This window comes from Drosophila virilis, chromosome 3, assembly GCF_030788295.1.
Source record: "Drosophila virilis strain 15010-1051.87 chromosome 3, Dvir_AGI_RSII-ME, whole genome shotgun sequence".
Classification (NCBI taxonomy): domain Eukaryota; kingdom Metazoa; phylum Arthropoda; class Insecta; order Diptera; family Drosophilidae; genus Drosophila; species Drosophila virilis.
This window is the reverse complement of record NC_091545.1, coordinates 23,790,200-23,806,127: the sequence shown is the minus strand read 5'-3', so window position 1 is coordinate 23,806,127 and position 15,928 is coordinate 23,790,200. Positions and strand designations below refer to the sequence as shown.

Below are 15,928 nucleotides of genomic sequence, written 5' to 3'. Positions count from 1 at the left end.
TTGTAGTTGTTGTTTTGGCACAAAATTTGCATATGAGTTTTTACCCCGATACGTCTATGAAGATCCCTGGAGATTTGTCATTTTAATTTCCATAAATCAATTTGTTAATTAGTGGGCTCAGTTTTGGTTTGGTTGCTGGGGACGATTAGCAATGCGCAACGTTATTTGAGTTTGGGGCTAATCAGGATTTGTTGAAGAGAACACGATTTGCTAAGGTATTGCCACTTACCCAAAACATTAATTAAAGTATATTCGGCGTCCTCCAATTTTGGCTGTAAGCGGAAAACCTGTAACAAAATATAAATAACAAAAACTATTTACAATAAAAGACTTTAAAGCTTAATAGTTTGCCAAGAGCCACTTTTAAGCCCTGCTCAAAGCCAATCAGAGAATAATACTCAAGTGAAATATTCTCTGTGCAGGTCATAAAAGCAAACAACAAATAAAATAAACGCTGCTGTGAAAATAATCAAAGCTTTAATCCTATTTATTTGGTATCGAAGATACGTTACTTCAATTTATTTTGATAACCATTATAAAAAGTGCATAAACGTAAATAACTAAAAATAAATATTTTATATACATATATGTGTATATACATGTATATCTACAACAATAGCAGGACAAGGGCTTTAAAATGCTTTCAGCTTTGCCTTAAAGCTTCTCGCCACTTGAGCCACTTTTATGAGCGCAGCCAGGCGCACCGAAACCGAAGCCAAACCCAAACCCAAACCCCAATCCCGATCCAAAACCAACTGCAACTCAAACTCAACCCAAAATGGTAGCCATTTAATGTCACTTGGGCGCGCAGCCATCAAGCATATTACGAGGACGAAGCGCTGCTGTTGTTGTCTGTCGATGAGTCGGTTTGCGTGTGTGTGTGTGTGTCTTGTTTCAGTGTTGTTGAAAAATAACAACAATTTACACAACAAATGCAACCGAGCAGCAGCAGCAGCCACATGTGAAGTGTGCCGTTGACTTTGACTTGAGGAGTGAACCTGGCAACCAGCAAAGTGCATTCATTTTACATCGTAGCAACAATTGTTGCCAGCTGTAAATAAACATGGCTTTAGCAAGTGCCACGCCCACATGTGTTGCTACCATCCGATATTTGAAGAGCAGGAGCAACAACAGCAGCAACAGCAGCAGCAGCTACAGCGAAATGATAATAAGGTATATAATTTAATATCAATCTGACAGCCAGAAGGCAACAAAGTGCGCCAGGCGACGACGACGAAGTCGACGCTGCTTTTTATGCTACACTTTTTATTTTTCCATATGTACACTATAAAACATGAGAGTCTGCTCAAGTGGCATATTCGTTACATGACATTGTATGAAACAGGTAGATAATAAAGAAAAACATATAACTTTAAGTTAAATCTAGCTCAGAAAGTGCTTAATGTTATTTTACTTACAATGCCCAAACAGTTTAAACGTCAGCTTACGATTCTCACTACGCTTAAACTGTTTGAGAATTTGAAAATGAAGCTATTTAAGCCTTAACACTAAGCTGGCCGCTAAGTGTTTTTTTGTTGCATCTTGTTTTTAATGGTTAAATTTATTGAATTTAATTGTAGTGTATTCCAAGTACGACAATCTACCTAAATGTCTGCCTGCACTTGTATTCCACCATCCACCCTCTCCACATGCCCGGGCGCACTTCACTTTTATGCATTGTCTGTATGTCTGTCGTTCTATCGAGGTAGTCAAATGGTATATTCTTTCCTTCGGTGTGTTTTTCCTTTTTTCTTTATTTTTTTCTTTTTTTTTTTGTTAACTAAATAAATGCAGTTTGTTTGCCTGCACTTGTTGTTTGTGTTGAGCCAAGCAGAACATTTCCATTTGAATGTTCTTTTAAGCGAAAACAATTTCTTCTTTGTTTTGCTTTTGAGCATTTCTGCATTCCTTTTCGCCAGCTATTTGTTCGCTCCCGAATGCCCATGCCCCGCATCTCAGGTAAGTGATACCAGATGCCAAAGACAATGGGACTTCAGCTGAAATCTGTTTGTAGGGTTCAGCAAATTAGATCATGGGTTTTGATTTGGATTTTGAGGTTGGCGCTAGCTCATCATATGATGTCATTATCAGGACCTGCCCAGCTAGCTGCCCTTTGTTGACCCTTTTCCCGCCATCTGCCCAGAGTCATTTTCTTTTGTTGTACCTTTAGAGTTTTTTAAGCCATTTCGCCGCATTTTATTTTACATTTTTTATGCAGCAACTATAAAAAAAGTTTTTACATTTTTTTACGGCACTTATTTTCTTTTGGCCACGAAAAGAAAAGAAAAGAAAATTCGCCAAACGACACCAAGTGCATTATGTGTGGTCTTACGGCGAGAAGTTGATTATGTTGATTTGTGGAATTGATTTGGTTAGGGTGTGGTGTGTACTAGCGTGGAGATTGTAAAACGCTGAAGAAGAAGAACCGAACACTCCTTTTTAACATAAAATATTCGTGGCATGTGACGTGGAAATGCTGCCTGATTGTTTTGCGGTTGTAAAAATATGTAAAATATTTAAAATTGAATGAGCTGCTGAAGGTGTCTAACGAGGGGAAGCAAGTTATAAAAATGAAAACAGATTTTTAACCTAACTATATGTTCAAATATTATTGCAAACATATTAAGAGTCCTGCTGAACGAAATTAGTATGGACTTCCCTTTTAGTAAAGAAAAGTATGCCAAGCACAAACAGCTAAAGACGACTTTTTTTACACACACCAAGCCCAACCACGAACAAGAAAAGCATGTGTGAAAAATATCTGCAAGGATAGAGAAACTAAGCCCAGACTTCGCATATTTCTCGCATAGTCAAGCCAGAAGACAAAGCCCAGGAATTTGGTCAAGGACACCAAAAAATCAAAGGAAACTCGAGGAGTAGCAAAAGCAAAAGCAAATTCGAATAAAGTCAAAACACAGCTCGAATATTCGAATATCGAATGAGCAACTACCCCTGGCAAGTCGCACGAGACTGGGGAACAGTTCGAACGTACGTAAGAAGCAACGTAATGCATAACGTATAACGTTAGCCTAACATGCCACAAGTGTGAACCAGAGAAATCGTTCACAGCACGTGATGCAGTCGACTAGTCAAAAAGGAGCTGACATTACAGCACATTGGGAAGTCAGAGGAGAGAGCGCAACCAGAGAGTGAGAGAACGTGAAAGAGAGAGAAAGAGTCGTTACGGAAGTGCACGTGAGAATTGAGCACAGTCTCTCTTTCTTTCTCTCTCACTCTGTGTGTATGTGTGCTGTTTTTGGGGGGTGGGCGCCTGGTATTGGGTTAGGGCTGTGGTGGTGGGTTGTCGTCCCTTTGTCGGATTGTTGCTGTCGCCGTCACGAATGTCAGCAGCATTTCCCGGGTATAAATACGCTTGCCATGCCGCCGTGCGAGTCAGTCGAACGATAGCTCGCCCCGAGTGCGTTTTAGCAATCCGAATACAAGCACAGGATCAAATTGAGTAGTACCAGAAATTGGAACCAAGTGAAATTTGACGTAATTCATTGCCATGGCCATTCCCTTCTACGAAGATGAGGCTGTCGCGGCAGCATCAGCGGCGGCAGCGACTACCTTAGAGTCCAGCCAAATTACCGACGGCGATCAGGTGGATGGTCCTGCCTATGCCAGCGATGCAGGCTTCGATCAGGTGGACTACGAGGAGCCATCGGGAGCAACAAGTAACAGTCAAACGACATCCACTGAAACCGAGGCGCCACCTAGCACGGAGGAGCAGTTGCTGGCCTGGAAAATGCTCGCTCTGGCCATGTGCAAAGTGCTTAAACAGTTCTATCTGCAGCACAAGAAGCAACAACAGGCCGGCAAGTCCACCAAACTGACAGCCACCGTGCAGATTCAGCCGCAAGCGCAGTAAAACTAAATTGACGAAAACAACCGACACAATCGACAACAACAACTACAAATTCATGGCCCCAACACGAGGCTGATGGCTCCTAAGCGCAACTTGTGATTACTTTTCGTTGGTGAGAACTAGCGCTCCCTAAACTAACTAGGGAGAGAGAAATGGAGATGAAATTTATGTGAACGATTTGCAAAAATCTCAAAAAATATGAACAGAAAAAAAAAAACAAAACAAAAAAATAACAATTTGATAATTTTTGAGTAACATTTAAATTCTGGACAAATTAATCTGAGTTTTGCCGTCGCTGAGGAGAAAATTCTAGTGAAGGCTGATTAAAATGTTTGGATAAGCGCAAATGTGATAAATAATTTTGCTAAAACATATTTTAAGTGCTCATTTTGGTAAAGTTATTTAAGCAGCTAAATTAATACTAATTAATATGATTAATATTTTTCTAGTTTAGTTTAGTTTAATTAAGTTTTTTTTCAAGATGGTCGGCCCAGTGCAAGCAGCAGCTAGTTTTCATACAGATACGAACCTAAATATAAGTCCGATTTTCTACTAATACTAGAACTAATAATTATGTATTTAGATTAGTTTAAGTTCATAATACCAATTTTTACAAAACTCTCTTGGTGTCTATTTACAAGTACGACGACGAAACAAATCGCATCGATTTCACTTTTAGGTAGTTGGCTTCTTAACTTAGCAAATAGTTATGAAAATATTATGATATAAAAAATATATTTATAAATACATATATTTTTGTATAATTATTTTGCTGTTAAATGTAAGTTGGTGTTCATGTATGTATGTGTATGTGTGTCAATTTCAGTTCTAGGTCCATTATCATAAGCAATATTCCTAAGACTACGAGTATTTCGAACAATGAACCAAAAACATTTTCGTGTCACGAGCATGAACATAGTACAAGAATACAATAGAAATCTTTACAGAGCAAACAGCCAAATGGTTGAAAATAACCTAAAGTAATTTAAATTTAAGCATAAAATAATTATATATAAATATGCAAAAATAAAACTTATATAAATTAAATTGAAATGATTCATTGTATTTTATTCGATGGAAAAACGAGCTAGTCAAAAAATTTTAACGATATTATCGTATTGCTTGAGATCGAGTCGCGAATCATATTAAGATTGCTTGATAAATGTATCCTTTATGCCGGCAGTACTCAAATGAATTCATGGTTGCTTAACTCTGTCATCAATGCTAATAACTCGCACAGTAATTCATATGCCATTGACAATGGTCTGCCACCTCCAGTACGGTATTCAAATTGCATAGACCCATAAGTAGATGGCATAGATCAAAGCCGGCCGCCAGACAATGGCCACTTCTATGGCATACTCCGCTCCACTTCCCCCGCTCACTCAAATCGCACAATCGATGCGGAAAAATGTCGCGTGGCGGCTGATAAAAGGCCCTCGGGCAAGACGAGCGAGGAAAAAGAAAATAATAATATAAAGTCCCGCTTCTGTGGAATACTTTGTGTGTAATGCAAATACTGCAGAGAAGCTAAGCCGATTTTTTAATTTCGTAAAACCCAACAGATTTTAAACTCCATCAATCAATAGCATCAATAATAATATCAATCATAGCAGGCAAAAAACAAATAGCATTTGCTAAATCAACTGCCCCGGAGATGATTTTAAAAAATTTGATATTTTTACACAGATAAGCAATGGGGATTATGGGTTCGAAGAGGCCTGTCCTATACGAAAAAAAAATCAAAAACGAAGCCAAGAAATGCGCATTAGAGGCCGTTAACTGTCTGAATTCAATCAAATGTTCCCCCGAGATTTTGCACTTGTGTTTGCATTTGCACACACATGATACCAGAGCTCATATGCTACGATGATGATGATGATGATAATAATGACGATGGGTGGCAACCCTTTTCCCATGCATCGGGTGAAAGTGGTGAAAGCAGGGACCTGGCCTTAAGTGCATACGTGAGTGTACGTACTATGTGTGCCCAGCTGGGGGTAAAGTGACCCATAAATAAACAGTTTAGATTTTTTACATGACCAATATTTTCTATTTTATTCTAGCTCTAACATTACATAGGGTGTTTTATACGAATAAGTCGTAGGCTCAAGGGTCAATAGTAATCCCATGTTGTTTCTATAAGAACAAGTATCTCATCGCCGAGCATTATACTGCTTGCATGCCAATTCATATTTTTTACTTAGCTTGAGCAAATATTTGTATTTATACCATCATCTAGTTTAACTAGATTGAGCCTATGTCTATAATTCGAGCATCAAAGTCTCAAACATGCGAACGTAATTGAAAGTACACCAACTAAAGCAAAGGCAAATCAATAGCTGAGGAGGGAGAAAACATATTTACAGATGCCGGCATTCGCAATACTTGAGTGAAGCTTTGGCGCAACAACATTATTAAAAATAAATTAGAGTACCTTTTCTATAAGTATTTTATATAATACTGCAAACAAACGAAGTGAAGTGGTTTCATGCTGCCTGCTACGTGCTCAAGTGCATTTCATTTCGTCCTGCGGTCATCATTAGTGTGCTTTATTAAGTGGAAGCAATTTTTACTGTTGCTTGCACTTTGGGGCGATACTTTAAGCCGGCGATAGCTAAGCAATTCCACATTTCCAGGACCCTATGAAGCACAGTCGCAGCTGCTAGAGCTCAAGTGCAGTTAAATTAGCTCAAGGTCGTGCCTCAGTTTCAACTGTTGCATATGTTGCAACTGCAACTCTGAGCACGTTTCCAATGCAGCAGAACCTGATTGAGGGTCGAGCAACAAGACAAATCCTTTGTTTGTTGCCATTTTAAACAGAGTAGGGACACATATTTGGGTCAAGGTGAAGTTGCAGTCGTGCTCCTCGGATTAGGATTGTTCTCAAGAGCTGCATGTATGCGCTTTGAGCCATCTCAATGTATGTCAAATGTCTATTTTGACTTAATGAAATTTGTTAACGTGTTTTGCACAAACCGCTTAAGCCGAACCCTTTGCTTTTCGAGTATACAGACGCAATGCATGGGCCAGGCATTATTGTGCTTTACATTTTTTTTTAACTAATTATAATATATATGTTATGTTTTTAAAATAAAATAAGAATAACTAAAGAAAAACATTTTATACGACAGATACCGAATGAATCCATCACTTAGTCATTTCAGATTCGTTTTAACAACATTGTGAAGCTCAAAATGGTTCCAGGACTATTGACTACTGCGAGATGACAATTAAATTTAACAACCAAATGTGGCCAGAGGCAAACAAAATCTTCGCACTCCCAGTTACAGCCCGGGAACATGGTAAAGCTGCTATTGTTGCAACTTGCAACGTTCTCATCAGCACAATTAATAGAAATGCAACTGCGGCAGATCAAAGAGCCGTCCATGTGGGGAGACAAAAGCGCGAAAAAACAAAAGACGGCGACAGTCAAAAGGCAACAGCAAGTTGGCAGGGCCGTGTCAAAGGTAATGACAGAAGCCAAACAATTGAAAAGTTGTAACAAACGAGAACGAGGCAACAAAAAAAAAACAAATACAAAGCGACTTCGTTAGCGCAAACAATTGTCAAAGCAACAGAGAAAAATCACATGAAAAATAAAAGCACAAACAAAAAATGAACATAAAAATATAAGTTGAGTGCAATTTTCAAGCAATATATTTTCCGCTGCTGAGCCAAAACTTTTCACGCGCTTTTTGATGTTAGGGCCAAAGTGCAGAAATAACAAGCCAAAATTGCGTAGAAATATTTAATGAACCGACGAGCAGGACCAAAGAGTAAAGCACACTAAAGCTAAACGTCGAGCAAGAGCCAAGCCAAGAAATGATAACCGCACCTTCAACGCAAAAATCTAATTTAATAATCAAATAAATTGCCGGCCAGCCGAGCTGCCCCAAGGGAAGCTCAGAAAATGCCAAATGCAAAGCAGATAAAAAAACCTAAAACGAAAAAGTGCTCAACTTGAATGTACCCCGTAGTTAGAATGATGCCAGTTCCTTCACGCATTTGCACACCTCCATCAATACTCTCTATGCCCAGCTGCAGGGTATAAAAAAAAGTTGCCATGTTATTCGCATAACTTGCGCGATTTGACAAATTTACGAGTGAGTTTAGCGGACTAATCATTAGAGATCTACCCCGAACCAAGCCCAGGAGCGCTTCTGGCAATAATAAACATAAAGCGACTGAGCCAAGGATGGGGCATATTAAGGATATGCAGGACGTTGACAACGCCAACGCATTTTTATGTTTAAGGCTTTCAGATTTGGCTGCTTTCACCGGGGCCAAAATCTCTGGCACATAATTTTAATGTTTATCGTCTTTTATTGTCAAACAAATTATTTTTGATACTGCGCTGCAGGCGAGCCACGAATAAAGACCACGAGGGCATTACGTATATTGATGCCAAGGTGCCAGACGCAGCTCCTGAGAAATGATTCAGCTGCCGAGGGTAGCAACAAATGGGGGGGGTGGGGGTAGAGCACACACGACGCGTCGTGTAATTTGATTAGCATGCGGCAGGCAAAGGAAGCAACTGAACAAAAAAAAAAAGAAAAACATAATAATCATAAAGAAAAGTCTGATATTATCAGTGGAAGTCAAAACAATTTAATGCATGAATAAAAAATAATTTCTTTCTTATGGCACAGACAATTTACGAGAGGTGCGTATATCTTTAGATATATGTATATGTGTACATCCTGATATCCAGTTGCGAATGTAGCTTTATTAGATTTTGGTTTTGCCAAACGAAGTTCATGTGTGCATTTGGCTGCCAAGCAACCACACGGAAGCTGCCTTTCAAGTGAACATATTTGATTATTTACTTAAGAACATTAAAGGAAACGAAACGAAACCAACTGACATTTTGCATATGAATTAAAACGCAATAATTTAGCTGCGTACATTTTTTTCTTCTCTTTTTTTTTGCCAGTTTTCCCCCAACTCTTCCGTGCTTGGCAGCACTCAGGGGAACTCCTGCCCCAGAGAATGTTGCTTGTTTGCTTTGCTAATGCTTAGAAGGCTTCCTTAATTTCCAAACAGTCAACGTCATCGTCTGCCAGCGCTTTTAATAAGCTACTTAAATATTTATGATGTTTTTCTAATGATTTTCGATGGATTCCGAGCAGGTTAAGCAAGCTGATAAGTGCCTTTTGCTATACGCAGATTCGCATATTCACATATTCAATGTGGGCAGCACTTTAAACTTTAAAGCCAATTGGATTTAGCAATGGAAGTTGAATGCAATTTTCACACATTCTCGTGCAAGTTTGGCTCATAAATTAGTTAGTCGGCCTCAAATCCGACTTAATACGCTTCACTTAATTGTTTACAGCATTAATGCAAAAACCTCAGCCAATCCAATAAGCAGCCCACCAACAGCCGAGCGACAACCAGCACATCAATATTGCACACAACATACACACACGCACACACGCACGCACACACAACAGGACACAACAAGAGGCAAACCAAAATCGCGACACGTCGGCTGACCAACTCTCATCGTCCTCGGTGGCAAACATTAATCAGCGAATTATCAATGCAAATAATTTTCAGCACGCCTGAATGCGATATCAATCAACGCGCATCGCTTCCGCTGCACTGACATCGACTAGAGGGGGCATGTGCGGCGGTGAGAGGTGACTGATGGCTGGTGGCTGGGCCAGCAGCATTGAAGGCATTTCTGGCTGGGCACTTAACACACAATTAAGTGCAAATAATTGCAAACGCTGCATATAAATGATTTGTTTAAGCCGACACGACGGGTCCAACATTCGGGCAATGGGATAAATCAACCCAAAACTCTCTACAGCGCAACAACTCCATCGCATAGGTAAGAAACTGTACAGTGAACACTGCCAAGGAGAACTGGGACTTGAATATCATAGTAAGTACTATAACATATATTTTTAGAGCAATACGTGAGATTTTAGTATAGAAAAGATATATGAGCCAAGCCTGAAAAGGATTTGCTTTAACTTGTTCTCTCTTCCCCCACATTCTCCTTCTATCTGTCTCTCTCTCTATATCTCTCTTTCGCTTTCGTTTTCTTTCTATTCTTCTCTCTCTTTTTCCTTCCCTGTTTTATACTCCTCTCTCTTTCTATTCTTCTCTCTCATTGTATTATTCTTTCTCTTTCTATTTTTCTCTTTCTATCTTCTTCTCTTTCCTTGTCTGTTTTTCTATCTTCGTGCTCTCTTCCTATACTTCTCGCACTTTCTTTTCTTCTCTCTTTTTTTCTGTTCTTTTTCCTCTTTCTATTCTTCTCGCTCCCGTTTTTCTCCCTCGATTTCTCCCTGTTCGTCTCTGTCTTCCTATTTTTCTCGCTTTCTATTCTTCTTGCTTTTTTTCTATCTTTTGTTAGTTTCAGCTTTTCATGGTAATACCTCTGCGCTTTTCATATTTATAAATAGCTTAATCGAATAAAAGCAAGGCGAAAACGAATCCACAGATATAGATAAAGCAAAAGGAAAATCTAGAGTACATATTTACCCGATAGCTTACCTTTTGTCAAAGCTTGAATTTATTTCTTCCAAAGAGTGTTTGACCACTGTGCACAGCTAAGACACGATATATTTTGAGGGCGTGATAAGCGGATAATGAATTTGAAATTTGCAGAGGATGCGAACAAAACCGCCAACTGGCCGGCTAAATCAAGCAGGGCATTTTGTGACTTAGATATAGTTGTGGGGTTTCTAAGGACCAGCTCAATGGCCTGGGCTTTTGGCGCGCCTAATTAGTATAATCCGCGTTGAAATTATTCAAGTGTGCATTGTGGATATGTGATGTGGACTGAGATTGTGTGTGCACAGTGATAAAGAGTATGAGATGTGTGTAAGTAACGCATACGCAACGTGGCAACGGCTGCCACAGCGTTGGGGCATTACATGCACCGGGTGACATACTCGTTATGATAACATGGCAAGCTGCATAAATTTAATGACTGCAATTAAGTGAAGCGCCAAAGTTTTGCGCAAGGCGACACGCTAAAGTCTTATCAGACAAGTCCCAGAGCTTTTGATTTTAACCCCAACCAGCATCATGCCACTGAGCGATGCATAATTGAATGTAATTAAAGCAACTTAATGCGCATTTCATGAGCCAGGCATTTGCATATGCAGCCAGGATGACGAAGGACATGCATGTACAAGTGATTATTTATGCAAATTGCATATAAATAAATTGCAAGCCAAATACAAAAAAAAAAAGGGAGAAAAAATATATAAAAAATAAAAAAACAATTTGGTCAAATTGAATTTATGTGCCCAAAGGCGGCACAATAAAAGAATGTGTAAAGTGCACTTAAGCAATATCCAGAGCTGTGCGAGTTGTTAAAGGATTGCAGAGAGCATACATCCTGCCAGGCGCCAGCTCTTCACTTCGACCCACCGCTGCTGCGGTCACTGTGAATCACTGTAAAAGCTGGCGCCTGGCAAAGACGTTCATCGTCGCCGCTGGCGTCGCTCGGTCCTTGCCGGCATACAGGAAGCCATAATGGACTTTTCATTCAAATTATTTTGGCCATGACCGTGCGGAGGAGGTGGCCACAGCGCTCGTATATTGCCTGAATTGATGCTCTGCTTCCTGTTATGCTCTCTTGGCCTGCACCGCTAAATATTCTCCTCTTTGGTCAGGCGCACATATTGTCCCGGCATAAATCAGCGCCTGAGCAGCTCCTGCCAACGTGCTACCAAGAGCATAATCGGTACGAAGGACTGTAAGAAGTCTGAATGCTCTTTAAAATCATACTCTTTAGCTATTGCTGAGCAAGTAGATATACTTTAAACTAATACAATAAGCCGCTTTGTGGAATCAGATAATTATTTCATATATATAAGACATTTGAAACAAACTAAATAAATTTAAAAGTAATGTGGAAAAAACTTGGCTTCATTTTGATGGGTGACAATGACAAACAGTAATCCATAAGCCCAACGACAGAGAATAGTTTGGCTTGAACATAAAATTACCGATAAAAGAGTTAAGATTGACAAAATATATTTGCTTTTAAGCTTTACTACAAATCTCAGCAACTCGTGCTCGGCACTTGACTTCTCCGACAACTAGCCAAAAGCGACTTCCGAATTGTTGTTTAAGTATACCCAAAACATATGCACACACACACACACACACACATGTCTATATGGCCACTGAACAATGCAAATTGTGCACAAATTCTTTTCGCACTTTTTGCATCATTAATTGTGGAATTTATGAGTGGATCCTCGGCCTCAGCGTAGTTTCTATGTAAATTTGCGCCTTTTATTGAGTTGTACACACGGCAAGGACAAAGGACAACGACAATGCATATGCATATGTCGGCTGCGGGTTGTACACAGTGGTGTGCGTGTGTGTGTGTGTGTATTGTTTGTTGTTTCAATTTCGTATAAACATGTAAATAATTTCCAGCTGATTGCACAAATTCGTTTCGGGCTTGATTTTTATTGCATAGCTCAGGGCGCAGCGTGCATAACGAATTTCGATTCCAGCTACGTTTTTTTTTTTCCTTTTGGTTGTTGTTCGCGCTTTTGTTTTCAATTTGCAATAAGTCTGTCAATTGGCGAATTAATAAAGTGGAAAATGCGACAACGCTCAAGTTTCCAAAAGTCATCCAAAGGTTGAAAATATCAACATACATACAGGTTTGTCTATGCATACGGATACTCTGATATGATGGGTGCTGCTGGCTGCCAACTTTCAACCTGTAATCCTGCATCCCTTAGCCCAAATTGGGTGTACACTATGCGTAACAGTAATTTCTATGCAAAACAGTTGGCATAGCATTATCAACCATCCCCCCTGCCGTCCGGCAGCTCTTTCGCAATGCTGGGGCAATCAACAACTCGTCAACCCTGCAAAAATCGAACTGACATTTTTTGTTTTTCATCTCTCGATTTTATTGTCAGCCGCGAATTTTATTGCATTTTTATCGCGCCTGCAGCCAAAGCGAAAATTCGCACTCAGCCGTCACTAATCATTTCATTTAACTTTAGAATTATATTTATGCACATCGGACATTTATGACTAAGCGCCTGCCGATGCGTGCCACAAAATACTTGCCTTCAATGTGACAGCTGTTGCCAAAAGTTTTCGCTCGTTGCACGTGCCAAATTTTACGAGGCTCAAACCCCGCGCATTGACGCGCCTCAGACTGTGGCTAATTATGCAAAAAAAAAATCGCAAATTTGCTTATTAGAATGTCGTAAAAATTTGTGCATATTTTATTTTTCTTTTGCAGGCAGTCGTAAAATTTGTCAGCAAGCTAAAGAAATTAGCATAATTTTTTACTAGACATGGGTCACGTTATTCTATTTTTATTTTATTTTTTTTTTAAGCCTACACTGTTGAAAGTTTTTATAACTTGATACCAGATATAAAATTTAATAGGCTGCCTAATTAGATTTGTGAGCTGATGTTTAATAAAAATTTGTCCTAGGTTTTATTGGAGTCGGGTGCATGACGGATTATTTTAAAATATTTAATGAAAGCATGACCTAGCAACGGTCGAAAATAATCTATTGCCATACTTTTAAGAAAGAACAAGAGTTATTAAGAGTTACTAAAGTTAACATTTAAGGTTTTGGGGCCGTTCTCTGCGCACATGTTTCCCGCTAAAGTAGGCTAATAAGTTGTTTTACATATTGAGTTAGTTGGTGGCCGGAAAATCAGTTTATAAATATGTTGTTGGCCTATTTTACCATACATAATGGAACAAACCATATTTTGCGTTTAGTCAGTGCCCGTTGAAGCCTGGTATTTGGATAATTTGATATAATTTATGCATCACGCGGCAGTTAATCAAATTGCATGCCACAAAAATTGCTTTGGCTCGTCTAACGAACATGCAACCGGGAAATGCAATCAAATCAGCTGCCGTTCGCTCGCTAGGCCAATCTAATTCAATTTCGAAACAAATTCGTGCCTCGACACCCACACACACACACATACAACAACAAAGCTTTCAAAGCATACAAATAGAATGTCACGAGCTTCAAGCCAAAATTAAATTCCAATAAAAAATACTAAACAGCGTCAACGAGACATGTGAACCAAAATAAATATAAAAAAACCAAGTGTACTACGAACAAATACCAGAGACTGTGCCCCAAAAAATATAGCTAAACGATTTTCGGGCTTAGATGGCAGAGGAAGCGATGGCCAGCAGGTGCCAAAGCTGACGCCTGACCAAATTGTCGGACAAACAGAACGGATAAGGAAGCGCTTAAAAAAAGAACTAAAAACAAAACACGGCAGGCTCACAAAAATAACAACGGCTAAAGGATACCCTAAAAAAGAATCGATAAGAATTTTAAAATAAAAGAATATACGTAATCTAGTTATAAGAAATACAAGTCTTGTGAGCATGGGAATTATCCCACAGTAAACTCAGTGGGTGGAGATAAAAGAATTCTAACTATCTAACTTTCGTATAATATCATCCATAAGCTAGTGCATACATTTTACATTCGTAAAATAAATACAAATAAATAAAATACTAACCATTAACCATAGCCATATCTAAGACAGTGTACCTTATGTTAAGTCCTTTGTTCGTCTCTCCTTTAACTTTTATCTTATTGAACATTTCCATTTGCAATTTCACATAAGAACCTTCAATTTTTGTTATATAACTTATGTTATCTCATCTTTATATCATATTTGAATTATATTATAGATATATAGATATACTGATTTAATTTTTCCAGATTAACTTAATTTTCTTAAATGTTCATATTGAAACGAAAAACCTTTTTCATATATGGTCTTCATTTGAAATATCGGCATATGCCTCAGTTTTATCTATAAAGAGTATAGAGCAAGCGCTTGTGGAGTGTTCTCGGTCGGCATTTAAGCATTGAGGAATGTGCACCATGGCCACAGGTTGGCCACTCGGTTGGCCGGTTGTTCGTTGGGCTACATTTGGGTGTTAAGCGCGCATCCTGCAACATGTTGCGGTTGCTTGGATAAAGCGCAAGTGGAGTGGGATTGGAATGGAGTGGAGCTGAAGTACTGGTCACATTGTGCGGAAAACGTGCATAAATCTCACACAACAACAACAATAACAAATGCAACGTTAACTGACTGCAACAATGAAATACGCAAAATATTGACAGACATTGTCCAAGAGGGCACTAGAGCCAGAGAGAATATGGAGGCAAAAAGAGTGGACTTACTACGAGCAAATGCACTCGAAACATGCGACTGTTCGACTTGGGTGCCCGTTACAATTAAAACCCAGATAAGAGTGGTGCTCAGAGTGGGTCCGAACTGTCATGTAATGCACTGACAGGCGGCACTCGGCAATGGCAACATGGGACGCGTCATTTAGTAGCAGCTACCCGAACAAAAAGCGGTAGGAGCACATCCAGAGGACACAGCTGCCACAGTCAGTGGCAACTTTTGCTTGAATGGTTTTGGTTGGTTTTCGGTGGGTTTGGGTTGTTTGGCTTGGCATGAATAAAGCAGCGCACCGGTCTGTTCGTGTGTGTGTATGTGTTGTTATTAATCCGACATGATTGGCAGCAGCCAAATGGACAGCAGCAGCAGCAGCAGCAGTTGCCCATATGTGGACACAGGTGGCTGCGGCTCCTGTTGCCTGTCAGCGCCACATGAATATCGAGAGAGTGCAGACAAATTTGTTAATTTATTATGCCAAAGCGCGACGAGTTTCGGCCACAGCCAGCGACAACGACTACAGTCAGCACCAAACCTCTCCTGACCGCTGTGTTCCTCATTGTGCGGAGGCATCATTTGGTACAACAAGATGCTGTGCGCCCTTGCCCTGGGTTCTCGCCTGGTCAAGTGCTCTGGCGCGTATTTCATTTTAAAATGAAACCTGGTCACAGTGCAACTTTGTTGCACAGATTCCCTTGGTGGGTGTGTGTATCTGTTTTTGTATGTGTGTGTGTGTGTGTCCTTTTTAATAAAACGTCGCCAGCGTCCATTCATTCGCCCGCCCGCCTGTCCACTTGATCATACAAATTAAGCCGCCGTGTTGGCCCGTTCGTCTATTTGTTTGTTTCCGTGTCGGTGGCCGGCGGGATGCGCGCGGTG

The 15,928-nt window shown here is 39.8% G+C and overlaps 2 protein-coding genes across 5 annotated transcripts in view; one reads left to right on the top strand and one right to left on the bottom strand.

The window, feature by feature from the left end:
* AstC-R1 (Allatostatin C receptor 1) overlaps nt 1-15,928 on the bottom strand; it is a 171,336-nt gene that overhangs the window by 122,579 nt on the left and 32,829 nt on the right. For 3 of the 4 annotated variants that reach the window (XR_004303507.2, XM_002048337.4, XM_070207974.1), the window contains exon 2: nt 230-287. The exons of the other annotated variant lie outside the window; for it this stretch is intronic. The gene's annotated coding sequence lies outside the window, so the exon portion shown is untranslated. The remainder of the gene's footprint in view (nt 1-229; nt 288-15,928) is intronic. 4 annotated transcript variants of the gene reach the window in all.
* Nucleotides 3,382-4,136, top strand: skl (sickle). Its single transcript, XM_032435081.2, has one exon. It carries the CDS (start codon nt 3,509-3,511, stop codon nt 3,869-3,871), a length of 363 nt encoding a protein of 120 aa, XP_032290972.1. The 5' UTR covers nt 3,382-3,508; the 3' UTR covers nt 3,872-4,136.

Excerpts from the sequence above, each read along its gene's own strand:
- skl (XM_032435081.2), top strand. The coding sequence starts at position 3,509 with ATGGCCATTCCCTTCTACGAAGATGAGGCTGTCGCGGCAGCATCAGCG.